General features: G+C 43.4%; 1 protein-coding gene across 1 annotated transcript in view; it reads right to left on the bottom strand.

Annotated features, from left to right (window-relative positions):
* LOC142157795 (glyoxylate/hydroxypyruvate reductase B-like) overlaps positions 1-11,540 on the bottom strand; it is a 40,453-nt gene extending 28,913 nt beyond the window's left edge. The window contains exons 1-2 of the mRNA XM_075211335.1: positions 11,417-11,540; positions 8,110-8,265 (exon numbers count right to left, since the gene is read on the bottom strand). Of these exons, the coding sequence (XP_075067436.1) occupies positions 8,110-8,194 (85 nt within the window). The 5' untranslated portion in view covers positions 8,195-8,265; positions 11,417-11,540. The remainder of the gene's footprint in view (positions 1-8,109; positions 8,266-11,416) is intronic.
* Positions 11,541-13,810: the final 2,270 nt, after the last annotated feature.

Genomic DNA, 13,810 nt, shown 5'->3' with positions numbered 1-13,810 from the left:
GATCCAAATCCCACCTATGGCACACCAAACAGACCCGCTACTTGCAATTGTTCCTATACCAATTTCCTCCATTGTAAATTCATCCTCTCATTGTACAGCACTCCCCTTTCAATTGCCAATAAAACATACTTCAAATCTCTAATATCCACCTAGTCTGCTAACCCACGTCGCCTTTTTGCTACTTTCAACTCACACCTCTGCCCACCTGCACTTCCTCCCTCACATCCTTTGATTTTGCCACCTTCTTCAAAGGTAAAATTGACACCATTCGATAAGATATTTCCTTATGCCATTTTCCACACACTCCACCCACCTTATCCTACACCCCTAATGCATTCTCTCCAGTAACTGAAGACAAAGTCTCTGTACTCATCTCATCATCTCACCCTACACTCTTTCCCCTCAAACCTATTCCTTCCCAACTTCTCTGCTCTCTCTCCCTTACTGCATGCCCACCTTTAACTCACCTCTTCAACCTGTCTCTCTCCACTGGCACATTTCCATCCTCTTGTAAACATGCGCTACCCTCACCAATTCTAATGAAACTCTCTTCATCCAACCTCTTTCTCCAAGTACCGCCCTATTTCTCTTCTCCCCTTTGCCTGCAAACTACTTGAGCGATTGGTATATAGCCACTTGTCTCACTTTCTCTCCTCTCACTCCATTCTTGACTGTCTGCAATCAAGCTTCCGTCCCCAACATTCCACTGAAACTGCTCTTACAAAAGTGATCAATGATCTACTTGCTGCAAAGTCTAAGGGTCATTTCTCCATCCTCCTGCTCTCTGCTGCTTTGACACTGTTGGTCACCCTCTTCTCCAACACATCCTTCACTCCATTGGCCTGCATGACAGTTCTTTCCTGGTTCACTTCCTACCTACTGAACCCCTCTGTTTCTACCTATGACATCCTCCACTCCAACTATTTTATCGAATCTCACAACCATTATCTAAAACGCAACATGTCAAAAACAGAACGTATCATCTTCTCTCCTCCCAGAGTCACCAACTCCCCTCAAATCTCCCACACTATAATCAATAACACCACAATTTCCTCAGTCTCCCAAACCTGCTGCCTTGGTGCCACACTTGACTCTGTCCACAGCTTTATTCTTCACATCCAGACTCTCTCCCAGTCCTGTCGACTTTAATTTAAAAAACATTGCCAGAATATACCATTTTCTCATGCACCATGCTACCAAAATTCTTATCCTTTATCTCATCATCTCCCACCTTGGCTACTGCAACCTCCTGCTATCTAGAATTCCCCACACCCATGTATCCCAACTTCAATCCGACTGCTGCTGCAAAACTGATCTTCACTAACCACTCCACATTTGCTACACCACTTTGCAATCCCTACTCTCACTCCTAGGGTTATATCTACTAAACTGTGGGTTTGAAAAAGTGGAGATGTTGCCTATAGTAACCAATCACATTCTAGTTATCCTTTATTTAGTACATTCTACAAAATGACAGCTAGAATTTGCTTGGTTGCTATAGGCAACATCTCCACTTTTTCAAACCCGCAGTTTAGTAGATATACTCCCTAGTATCCTCCAGAATCCAAATCAAATTACTCACCCTACCTACAAAGCCCACCCCTTCATACATCTCAAATCTTGTACCAAAATACTCTCCCTCCCGCACGAACTCTTATATCAACCTCTGACCTGTGCCTAGTCTCATCTCCGGTAACCACCTCTCACTCCCTCCTACATGATTTCTCCTGTGCTGCTCCCCATTTATAGATATTCCTACCATACCCAATTAAACTTTCCTACAGGTTTCAATTCTTTAGATGCTCTTTGAAAACCTCTCTCTATGTTAGAGGTTACCTTATCTCAATGATACTACTCACCTTAATGCACTTTCACAACCATCCCAATTTCTACTCTGAATCCCACTCTCTCCTCTTGTTTCAGCTGTGCCCTCTTACACTTAGAATATAAGCTCTCTCATGAGCTCTTCATACCCTTTATTTTCATGTCTGCATTTATTTTATCTACCTTGTATGTCCTTGTTTTATGGATGTCCTGTTTTCCCTACTGTATAGCGCTGCATAGCACTGTGGCACCTTACAAATCTACTATGATAATAATAATCAGCATGGCTTCACACAGACCGAAGTAAATTTGAGCTTAATACCCATATTTTTGCATAGAGCTCGTCAAAACTTAGATATAAATTGTTTACCTCAGTTCTAAATTATCTCTTATGGGTATCCATGAAGCTGAAAGATCTCTTTGGCTAGAGAGGCAGCTGAAGGTATATCCCTGAGGGGCACAAAATGGGCCATTTTTGAGAATTGGTCTACCACAACCCATATAGTATTGCATCCTGCTGAAAATGGGATCTCAAACACAAAGTTTACAGATATGTGAGTCCATGGCCAACTGTCTAGGTAATAGTTGCAATAGCCCTGCTGTTTTTTGATTGACCGATTTATGTTGAGCGCAGATGTCGCAGGAAGACACAATACCTAGGTACCAAGGTGGAAGGTAATCTCAATGTTGTTTTTAAATAAAAAGACTGACCATCTAGCCTGTCTTGGATTCAGACAATGGGCACAACCTGCATTTCAGGTAATGACAGTGGGTACACAAGCTCCCTAGGAGTAATTTTACCAGGCATTATGTTGATATCTCAGTCCCACTTCCAGTGAAGAGGAAGTTGTTCTCTTTGCCCTTTGTCAAAAACATCAGCAAATTCACAGTATTGTGGTGGAAATTGAAGTTTTACCCACGTGGTACAGATAGAGAGGGACAAAGGCGGCAGTGCCTTGGTTAGACAGTGGGAATGGCACCCAAAATATTACTTGACCAGAACTCCAGCATATTGTCACCAAGGTAATGCTAGGACCACTGGGCTGATTGCTTTGCGATAGACAGTACCTCCAGCAATTAGATTCCCATCAACAGCTACCAGTGCTAGTGGTCTGGGTATTGGAGACACAGAGATGCCCAGTTGCTTGATCAATATGGTAGAAACAAAGTACCCTGATGTCCCAGAATCTAGAAGAGCAGGGGAGTCAATTACCCCATTAAGGGTATTAAATTGTACCATCAATGAAAAAAGATGGAGAGTTCTGATTGTCTGGGATACAAGATAATATGCCTAGCAAGGTCTCCCCAGTGCCTCCTAAGCTTTGCCGGTTTCTTAAGACATTGATGTACTAGATGTTCAGGAGCCGCACAGTGCAGACAAAGATTGTGTTTAAATCTATTTTTTCTTCAGTTGTCAAATGAGAACGTCCTAATTGCATGGACTCCTTGGGCGGAGTTATTGGGGTCTTGAAAGAAGGTGCAAGCAAGAAAGAGGCACGTCTAACTTGCTCCTCTTCTGTCGTTCTCTCTTGAGACAGCTGGGACGCAGATGAGCAAAGAGTCGCAGCGGCTGTGCACCGCCTCGGCTAGTAACAGTACCCCCCTTGAGGTGGGGTCAAGGAACCCCGACATCCAGGTTTTCCAGGTTATTGTTTAAAGAATTCTTTGTGGAGTTTGTCAGTGTGCAGGCACTTCTGAGGGTCCTAAGAGCGTTCTTCTGGGCCGTAGCCCTTCCAATGTACCAGGAAATGGGTTTGTCCCTGGATTTTCTTGGAGTCGAGAATCTTCTCCACAATAAATTCATGAGAACCATGCAAGTTGACTGGTCGAGGTTTGGATGGTTCATGAGTCTCAAACTTGGTGGACAAGACAACAGGTTTCAAGAGGGAACAATGGAACGTATTAGGGATTCTCAATGAAGATGGAAACTTCAGCCTGAAGGCAACAGGGTTAACTTTTTTTAACTGTAGAAAAGGGTCCAATGAACCTATTTCCTAATTTCCTGCAGGGTTGTTTGAGCCTAATATTCTGGGTAGACAGCCAGACTTTGTCGCCTACTTTAAGAGTACAATTCCTGTAATGACAATCTGCAAAAAAATTTGATCGAGAGGAGGCCTGAAGCAAGGCGGAATGGACCTTTTCCCAAATAATTCTGAGACGAGAGACTGTTGGACGTATACCAGGAGAACCTGAAGGATTGATTGAAGAAAGGAAATTAGCCCTGGGATGAAAGCCAAAATTGCAAAAGAATGGAGATATGCGGGTGGAAGAATGACAGGAATTATTGTAGGCATATTCGGCCCACGGAAGAAAAGAAGACCAATTGTTATGAAATTTGGAAATGTATAATCGAACGAAATTTTCCAAAGACTGATTGACTCTTTCTGTCTGACCGTTTGACTGTGGATGATAGGCAGATAATAGACTGATGTTGATGCCAAGGTGGGTGCAGAGAGACCAATTGCAGTAGATTCTCCAGTGTAGCTGGTATTTGGTATTGCACCAGAGAGTCTTTTATCTGTTCGGAAAGACCCAAACGGAACTGGCTCCGAAGTGCTGGATCATTCCACTCGCTGTCCGTGCACCAGCGCCTGAACTCTGCACAATATTCCTCGGCAGTGCGACAGCTCTGTTTCAGGGCCCTGAGTTGGGCTTCAGCCGAGGCCATTCTGTCCGGATCGTCATAGAGCAGACCCATGACATTAACGAATGCATCAACGGACTGTAAAGGAAGGCTTGTGGGAGCAAGACTAAATGCCCAAAACTGAGGATCACCCTGCAGAAGGGAAATAATGATGCCTACCCTTTGAGGCTCCGATCCAGATGAACGAGGCCTAAGGCGAAAATAAAGTTTACAACTTTCCTTAAAGTTACAAAATAAGGTTCTATCTCCAGAGAACCGATCTGGCAGTTTCAATTTGGGTTCCACAGTAGAGGCCAGGGGAGCTTGCTGGGCTTGTGAGGCTCTAGCAGCTTCCTCTTGTGCAGACAACCGATGCGACAGGCCTTGGACCATCTGGGATAAAGTTTGGATTTGGCCCGCCAAAACTTGAGCTGGAGAAGCATTTGTCCCACTTTCATCCATGGAAATGGCTTTTCCACTCTTCTTAGGCCGGTTATAATCTTACGCCTACAGTATTATCATGAGCTTGTAGAACAGTTAGAAGAGTTCTTCACCTATAGCAGCCGCCTTTCCTGTAGAGCTGGTTATGCTCACAGGTACTCAGATGTGCCCAGGACTTACACTCAAAGTAGTACAATCTTATGAACGTACTGCCTCCCGAGATAACAGGAGATGTACAAGCGGAGTAAAGGACAAGCCAAAGGTCTAGGGTCTGAGGCAGGATACGTGGTCGGGTACAGGCAGATAGTCAGGGCTGGCAGCGATCTAAGGCGGTCCGGGTAACAAATCAAAGGTCAGGGCAACGATCAAAGAATCAAGGTCCAGGTTCCACGCAGAAGATCAAACATGGTAGACAATCCAAAAATTTTAGCAAACAGCACAGGAGCAGGCAAGCAGACAGGATACTGAGCGCTATAACTGGCAGGGAGGCTAATCCCTCCCTGCCTTCAATACATAGACTGACCAATGGGAACAAGGAGCCCAGGAGGAGGTAATATGCCCCAGGTAAAAAATAATAAAATAAGAGCGTTGCGCACGCGTCCGACTGCACCCAATGCCGGGAGCCAGCGTTAGAGAAGAACGCGTCCCAACTGTTGCCTTAGCAACGGCCGGGGCGAATACCGGAAGGGACGCCCGGTCGTCATGGAGATGGCTGGGACGCAGCTGAACAAAGTCGCAGTGGCTGTGCACCGCCATGGCTAGTAACATCCGGTACTGGATGCCTTGACCATATTGAAGGAATCACGAAGTCAGATAATTACAGATGAATTTTGGAGCGAAATGTGCTCCCTAGTGTAATAAAATTAGCTTTGGGTTGAAGAACATGGGTCCTCCAGCATGACAAAGACCTGAAATACATTTCCAAAAGCACAATAGAATGGTTGAAAAGGAAAAAATGGACTCTTTTAAACTGGCCAGCACTGAGTCCTGATCTCAATCCAATTGAAAATCTTTGGAGAGAGCTGAAATCTGCCATTGGAATAAGGAATGCAATGGAAGAGTGGAAGAAACTACCAGCAGACAGGTGCAAGATGCTTATACATGGCTACAAGAAGCTTTTGGAGGCAGTCATTGTTGCCAAAGGGTGTGCAACCAAATATTAAGGAAGGGTGCTTTAATACTGTCCAGTTCATATTTTATATTTCGTCTTTGACATTACTACATGTAAGTTGAAAATTAATGTCTTTACGGTTATAACTTTGGACATCTTATTAAAATATTCTGATGATATGAAGTTGATACATTTTCATTTATTTCTGAGCATAATTTACAGGCTATACAAACAATTCCAGGGAGCCAATAATGTTAACCAGAACTGTATGTTAAGTTAGTATATGGAATGACAAAGTAGAGCATTGGGTACTATCTCCATGCTGTCAGAAGTTGCATTTTGACATTTACTTTCAATTGAATTTCAAGATTTTCAAGATTTTTTTTCTTTTTAGCTAAACATGTAATGAAAACTGCATCATCCACTGAGAAATAATCCACCTGGATTAGGTACATGAATGTGCTATGCTTATGAACACAACTACCAGTGTGCTTAGCCTAGATGCGCAAGGTAACAACTGAAATAAAGGAAACACTTTGGTAAATGAGGGATATTATTATTATTATCATCATTTATTTATATGGCGCCAATAATTCTGCAGCGCTGTACAGAGAACTCACATCAGTCCATGCCCCATTGGGGCTTACAGTCTAAATTTCCTAGCACAAACACACAGACTAGGGTCAATTTGTTAGCAGCCAATTAACCTACCTGTATGTTTTTTGGGAGTGTGGGAGGAAACCGGAGCACCTGGAGGAAACCCAAGTGAACACAGGGAAAATATACAAACTCCTCACAGATAAGGCCATGGTTGGAGGGATATAAAGTATATTGAAAAGAAATGCTTCAAAATGCCCGAATCCCCCCTATACTCGCTTCTTCCTAGACGGCTCCCGGGCACTAGTCGCTCCACACAAAAACTTATCAATCATATATTGAATGCCTCTAAATGTTTCATTGTCGCTCTATGGAAAAACACCTCTCCCCCCTCGCTCTCAGCCACGATCAATAAAGTTTGGTCAATCTATAGGATGGAAAGCATCACAGCTCTTCTCAAAGACAAACCAGTGAATTTCAAAAACACATGGTCTTCCTGGACGAGTTACTATGATGCTGAGCCTCCCTTGACAACCGTTTCACAAGTCTCTGTTGTTTTGATATGTACCCTCGTCAGGTTTAAGAAGGATCACTACGCTTATAAGTTTTAGAAAATCCTAAACTAATTTGATCTCCGTGTAACCACACGGGTTAACGCTCCTCTATCCTATATTCTGATGCATAAAACAATGAGTTGAATATTTTCCTGTTCCTCTCCCCATCCCTAAAACCTTTCCTTCCCCCATTGTTCTTCCCCCTCCCCCTGAAAAATAAAAACAAACAACATTTTTCTTTTCCATGAATAACATACCGGATTTTAGAAAATGTATCTTTCTTACTATTGTGTGTAATCATTTGAGTTTCATATGTATACAGTATGTTTATACATTCTCTTGGTATGTTTCAAACTCATTGTTTTGTTTTGAAAAAAACCCTAATAAAAATTACTTTAAAAAAAAAAAAAAAGAAAAGAACAGCTTCTGCACAGGAGCAGTTCCTAATCAATTAATATCCCATCATACTTAGGGGTAGTTATAAAAATGCTAAGCAGTCAGTATGGCTAATATATTGACTGCCATGGCTAGGAGCAGAGACTGCAGTGACTTTGAGTGGGGGGTGATTTTTTTTGGTGGGGCACATTTGGCAGGTTGATGTTTCGCAGGGAATGGGCTGGGGTATATGCAACATTAATGTGAGCCAACTATGGACAAAACAGCATTCTCTTCAACTGTGATGACCATACATTGGATAGATTTGCAAAGAAATACAAACAATTTGGAATCAGTGTTGGGAAGTGTCTCCCAACATTTCTTGTAGTGTAACACACATCCACACATAACACAAAAATATTTTTTTATGACAAACTGTTACTTTCATTTTATAATAAGGAGGTGGTATTTAATTGAACTAATACATTTCAATATATACTGATGCTTAGAGAATAAATCAGGTTATAGATTAGAGTGGCGTTATAAAGGTGGCTGGTATAAAGAGCAGCAAGCACTGTACTTACCTTGTACAGGGAGAATCAGGAACAGCATGAATGTTTTGATATTGTCAAAAGAATAGTACTGCTCATCAAATCTAATGGGACACATAATCCTAATGTGTCATTAGTGCTGAGCAATTCACTCTGGAATGCATACAATTTGCACAGGCAAGTCACAGTCTGGAAAAAAAAACATGATGTATCAAGAGAAAGTGCCATATTGCATTTACTTATAATTGTAAATGCTGCATAAGAAAATAAATTATATGCATAGAAATGATAGAAATGATTAGTTCATGAAAAATTTCAGGTTATGGATCTAACATTTTTTATTTTAAATTACAATTGAAGCAAACCAACTTGGTTCACACCAACAAAGTGAACAAATTAAGTATTTTTGGGTTAGGGACATGAAAAGCACAAATGATAATAAAATACTCTTTGCTCAACAAGTGCTCAGTGCATGGCATCTTAAAAAAGGATTCAATACATGCCATAGAGACTCCAGTGGATTTTCACCTGGATTATCAACTCCACTTTCAGTGACACTTTCTAAATTAGTCCCATGGAAATACTTTAAAATGATTCAGGGGAACCAAATGCGGTCAATCTAAAACAACAGTGTGGCTATACAAACACTAGCAAGCTCAGTCTGTGCATAGTCAAGAAAAACCTGGCACACACTACATGCTCTATAGTTTTGTATTATTCTCAATTAGTTTTGTATTATTCTCCCTGTTGTTGTCACAGTATAATGACAGACAATGCGGTCTATGGCAAGGGGCACTGTGTGGGTTGGAAGGGGGGGGGGGAATTATCATTGAATGCCACTTCCAGGGATCTCTCCATTCCCATGCTATTGGGACAGGGATAGGCTTAAACCAATTATGGCTCTCCAGCTACTATGGAACTAGAAGTCCCAGGGCGCTGGTCAGGGCCTGATTAAGGGTTCTGGCCGCCCTAGGCTAATACGGCCGCAGCGCCCCCCCCCCCCCCTCCTCCGAATATATAGGTGTATAGGAACACTCCTGAATATGAATGTTCAGGTGTATTCTCCAGCATTCAAATTTAGACAGATTGTGCCATTGTCTCTTACCTGTTCTTGCTCTTCTCTCTTGCAACTTTGTTATCCTCTCGCTGGCTTCTGGAAAGTTGGCGTCCTGTTTTGAAAATGCAAAAATGTATTATAATGCAAACCCTGAATGATTAGGCCCTTTAGTTAAAACAAAACACTCCATTATGGCCAGCTAAAAGTACCCCATTGGACAGGCATATATAAGCAATATCTGAATATTTGTTGTCAATCAAATACAAACCTCTACCAGCCCCATCTCACTAAAATTTAGTATTCTAGTGATTGCTGAGACCACCCATGTGACCACCACACAATCATGAGATTCTGCCCCCCAAAGCTGCTATATTTTTTAAATACCCCCTGCAGCCATTTTCCTTAACCACAACCCCCCCCACAGCCATTTTCCTTAACCCCTGCTGCAGCCATTTTCTTTACCTCCCACCCTGCATCCATCCCCCTTGCAGCTATTTTCCTTACCTCCACTCTGCTAGCTAGCTATCCCCCCCCCGTCACATCAAAACTCCCCCAGTCACATATATCAGCCCCCTCCTCTGCCCTCCTTCATACATATCAACCTCTCTCCCTCCCTATAGATTTTCATGGCAGCCCCCCCTCCCACCCTATAGATTTGTATGACAGTCCCCCTCTCCCTCCCTATACATATGCATGACAGTCCCCCCTCTCCCTCCCTATAGATATGCAGGGTAGTCCCCCCCCCTCCCTATAGATATGCAGGGTAGTTCCCCCCCCTCTCTATAGATATGCAGTGTAGTTCCCCCCCTCCCTATAGATATGCAGGGTAGTCCCCCCCCCTCCCTATAGATATGCAGGGCAGTTCTCCCCCTCCCTATAGATATGCAGGGCAGTTCCCCCCCTCCTTATAGATATGCAGGGCAGTTCCCCCCCTCCCTATAGATATGCAGGGCAGTTCCCCCCTCCCTATAGATATGCAGGGCAGTTCCACCCCCCTCCCTATAGAAATGCAGGGCAGTCCCCCCCCTCCCTATAGATATGCAGGGCAGTTCCCCCCCTCCCTATAGATATGCAGGGCAGTCCCCCCCCCTCCCTATAGATATGCAGGGTAGTTCCCCCCCTTCCTATAGATATGCAGGGCAGTTCCACCCCCCTCCCTATAGATATGCAGGGCAGTCCCCCCCCCCTCCCTATAGATATGCAGGGCAGTTCCCCCCCTCCCTATAGATATGCAGGGCAGTCCCCCCCCTCCCTATAGATATGCAGGGTAGTTCCCCCCCTTCCTATAGATATGCAGGGCAGTTACCCCTCCCTATAGATATGCAGGGCAGTTCCCCCCCCTCCCTATAGATATGAGGGCAGTTTCCCCCCCTCCCTATAGATATGCAGGGCAGTTCCCCCCCCTCCCTATAGATATGCAGGACAGTTTCCCCCCCTCCCTATAGATATGCAGGACAGTTCCCCCCCTCCCTATAGATATGCAGGGCAGTTCCCCCCCCTCCCTATAGATATGCAGGGCAGTTCCCCCCCCCCTCCCTATAGATATGCAGGGCAGTTCCCCCCCCTCCCTATAGATATGCAGGGCAGTTCCCCCCCCTCCCTATAGATATGCAGGGCAGTTCCCCCCCCTCCCTATAGATATGCAGGGCAGTTCCCCCCCCCTCCCTATAGATATGCAGGGCAGTTCCCCCCCCTCCCTATAGATATGCAGGGCAGTTCCCCCCCCTCCCTATAGATATGCAGGGCAGTTCCCCCCCTCCCTATAGATATGCAGGGCAGTTCCCCCCTTCAATTACCTGTAGTTGTGCCAGCGTCGCTGCTCTCCTCAGATCAGCAGATAGGAAGGGAAGACGTCCTGCTTCCTGTCTGCTGCACAGCAACAGGCAGCCTGGCGATTGGCTGTGTGTTGCTAACCACTGACCACCATTGCTTTTGATTGTCGAGCCCTCCACCCCCCCGCGGCGACCCCCCCCCTCCCCCACCCTGAAAAAAAAAAATGAATGAAGAAAAAAAAAAAAAAATGAAAAAAAATTTTTTTTTTTAAAAATACCCACAGGGCAGCGCCCCCCGGGACCCAGCGCCCCAGGCTGCAGCCTGGTCATCCTAGTGGTTGATCAGGCCCTGGTGCTGGTACTTGTAGTTTCACAAATAGCTGCAGAGACCAAGGTGTCCTATGCCTAGGTTGAACTACAATAAATAAACTTCTTCCTTTTATATTATCTTTATTAGATCACAAGGTACTTTCTGACCTTCATTTAATACGTATTAAACTGAAACAGTTACCTTCAGTCTTCATCAGCTGTAATCCACAGCATACTTTAATTGAAGCTCTTCACACTTTATTAGTTCAGTCGGGGAAAAAAACTCTTGAGCTGTCACTAGTCTAAGGGTATAAAAAAAAATGCATCCTTATATTGTGTGCCGGGTCTGGGCAGACTTAGAGGATCTTACAGGACAGTCACTCTGATTGGCTGAAAGCTTAAAATAAATAATAGTAGTATAGGAAAAATGCAAATATTTCAACATTGAAGCTGTGAACCACACTCCTACACATAAGAAGTAAACATCTGAATTTTCCCACAACTCACAGAGTGAAGTTTTCAACCAATCACAGCTCAGATGATAGGGATGGTTTTAAATTTTTGTGGTGTCATTGGACTATGGTGGATCAAATACAAATGAAAAAAACATAACAGTTTTTGTGTGGATTTTTATTGTAATACCAAGGAAGTATCAAGGGTATCAATTAATATTTCATGTGCATTATAATTAAGAAAGACTAAGGGGTATATTTACTAAACTGCGGGTTTGAAAGAGTGGGGATGTTGCCTATAGCAACCAATCGGATTCTAGCTTTCATTTATTTAGTACTTTCTACAAAATGACAGCTAGAATCTGATTGGTTGCTATAGGCAACATCTCCACTTTTTCAAACCCGCAGTTTAATAAATCTAGCCCTAAGAGTTAGGGCAGTGTTTCCAAATCCAGTCCTCAGTGACCCCATAACAGTGCATGTTTCCATATCTCCTTGCTGGAGCACAGGTGTATTCATTACTGACTGACACATTTTAAGAGATCCACAGGTGGTACTAATTATTTCAAATGTGACCTGGAAAACATGCACTGTTAGGACTCCCTAGGGACTGGACGTTTTCTAATGGACTTTGAGGTCTGTTAGAAGTTAGTGAGTTGATTGGTCCATTTTTATTACCTATACCTCACCAGTTATTGTGGAGCTACATGTCGTATCATACTATCACAGGGCTGTCAGTTGTTTATTAAACTACAAAAAACATATCAAATATATTTTTTTTTAATAAATACTTTCACAAATCTTGTACAGTACTAGCATTAGCTTAACCCTAAACAAAAATTGGCCCAAACCATAATCAAGTATTGTTTTGCCAAGTGGTATGGGAACCTTTTAATGTGACTTTTGCCCTGGACCCACTAATGCCTTAAAGCGGCCCTGCTTTTCTATCCTGACTGGTCCTAAATCTTAGAATGAAAGTACAACAGAGCAAGGGCTCCAGTTCCTAACCTGTTTTTTCTGATTTAAATTTATATAGATTAATTTATTACTTATTAGCACCCCTTTACCTAGAACTCTGAAAGGGGTGATGATAATAAACCACACACTGTAGTTACAAACAATCAACTGGGCGTTACTGATACTTGTAATGTCTTTATCTCTGACAGGTAACACAGTCTCTGAGATATGTGCAGATTTATGTAAAGAGGTCTAACTTGTAGAATTATAGGTATAGTGTTCTTTTCTTAATGCAGCATTAATGGTGTCACATGTTTGGCATGTTATTACTTATCTCTTTTCCTTTGGATGAAGAAGGTCTCAACCACTGTTGGGTCGTGGAGTAACTGCCTGATCTTGCTAGCTGTCCCTCTCTGCTCACACGCAATTTGCCAATAGCGGGAGACTTAATGTCCTTCAGGCTGCTTGATAGTGGATTTTCTGCATTGATCCGGCTCTAAGACCTTTTTGTTCAAAGCTACACCAAGCTTCTCTTTTCATACCTTGGGCATCCCACTCTTCCTCTGTATACTCAGTGTAAGGAATTACTCTGATATTTGCACCACTAGAGGTCTCTGTATTTGTATACTTGCCCTTTTCCAAGATGGCCAGTATGGGATCAAAGAGAAACCATCTTGTCTTCTGTTTCCTGTTTGGGCCTATAATAGGCACTTACTGGATCAGACATATGCTTGAGTATTCTGCCTGCTCAGCTCCATCTACTCTTCCTTGCATCCGTGACTAACCACCTATGTACCAATTCGGCAAACGTCTGACTACCCATTTGTGTACCGACCCAGCAAATGCCTGACTACCCGCTTGTGTACTGACCCGGCAAACGTCTGACTACCCGCTTGTGTACCGACCCAGCAAACGTCTGGTTACCCGCTTTTCGGCAGACTCTGCTATCTGACCTCTCCTTCCCCTGGCTGCCAGCACCTCATACATACCTCTGGCTGCCAGCACCTCACACTCGCTCTCCTCTCCTTTCTTCCTGTCAGCTCTGATTTCCTGCCTGTGTCTCCTCCCAGCTCATCCTTGACAGTGTATGGCTGTATGAAATATATAAAAACTAAAAAAAAACTAAAAATTTAAATAAACAAAAAACAAAACAAACGCTGTTTTATTTTTCAGATCAATTTATTTCT

The sequence above is a fragment of the Mixophyes fleayi genome, chromosome 5, assembly GCF_038048845.1.
Source record: "Mixophyes fleayi isolate aMixFle1 chromosome 5, aMixFle1.hap1, whole genome shotgun sequence".
In the NCBI taxonomy this organism is placed as follows: Eukaryota; Metazoa; Chordata; class Amphibia; order Anura; family Limnodynastidae; genus Mixophyes; species Mixophyes fleayi.
Note: the sequence above shows the minus strand (reverse complement) of the source record. Positions and strands in the feature narration are given on the sequence as shown.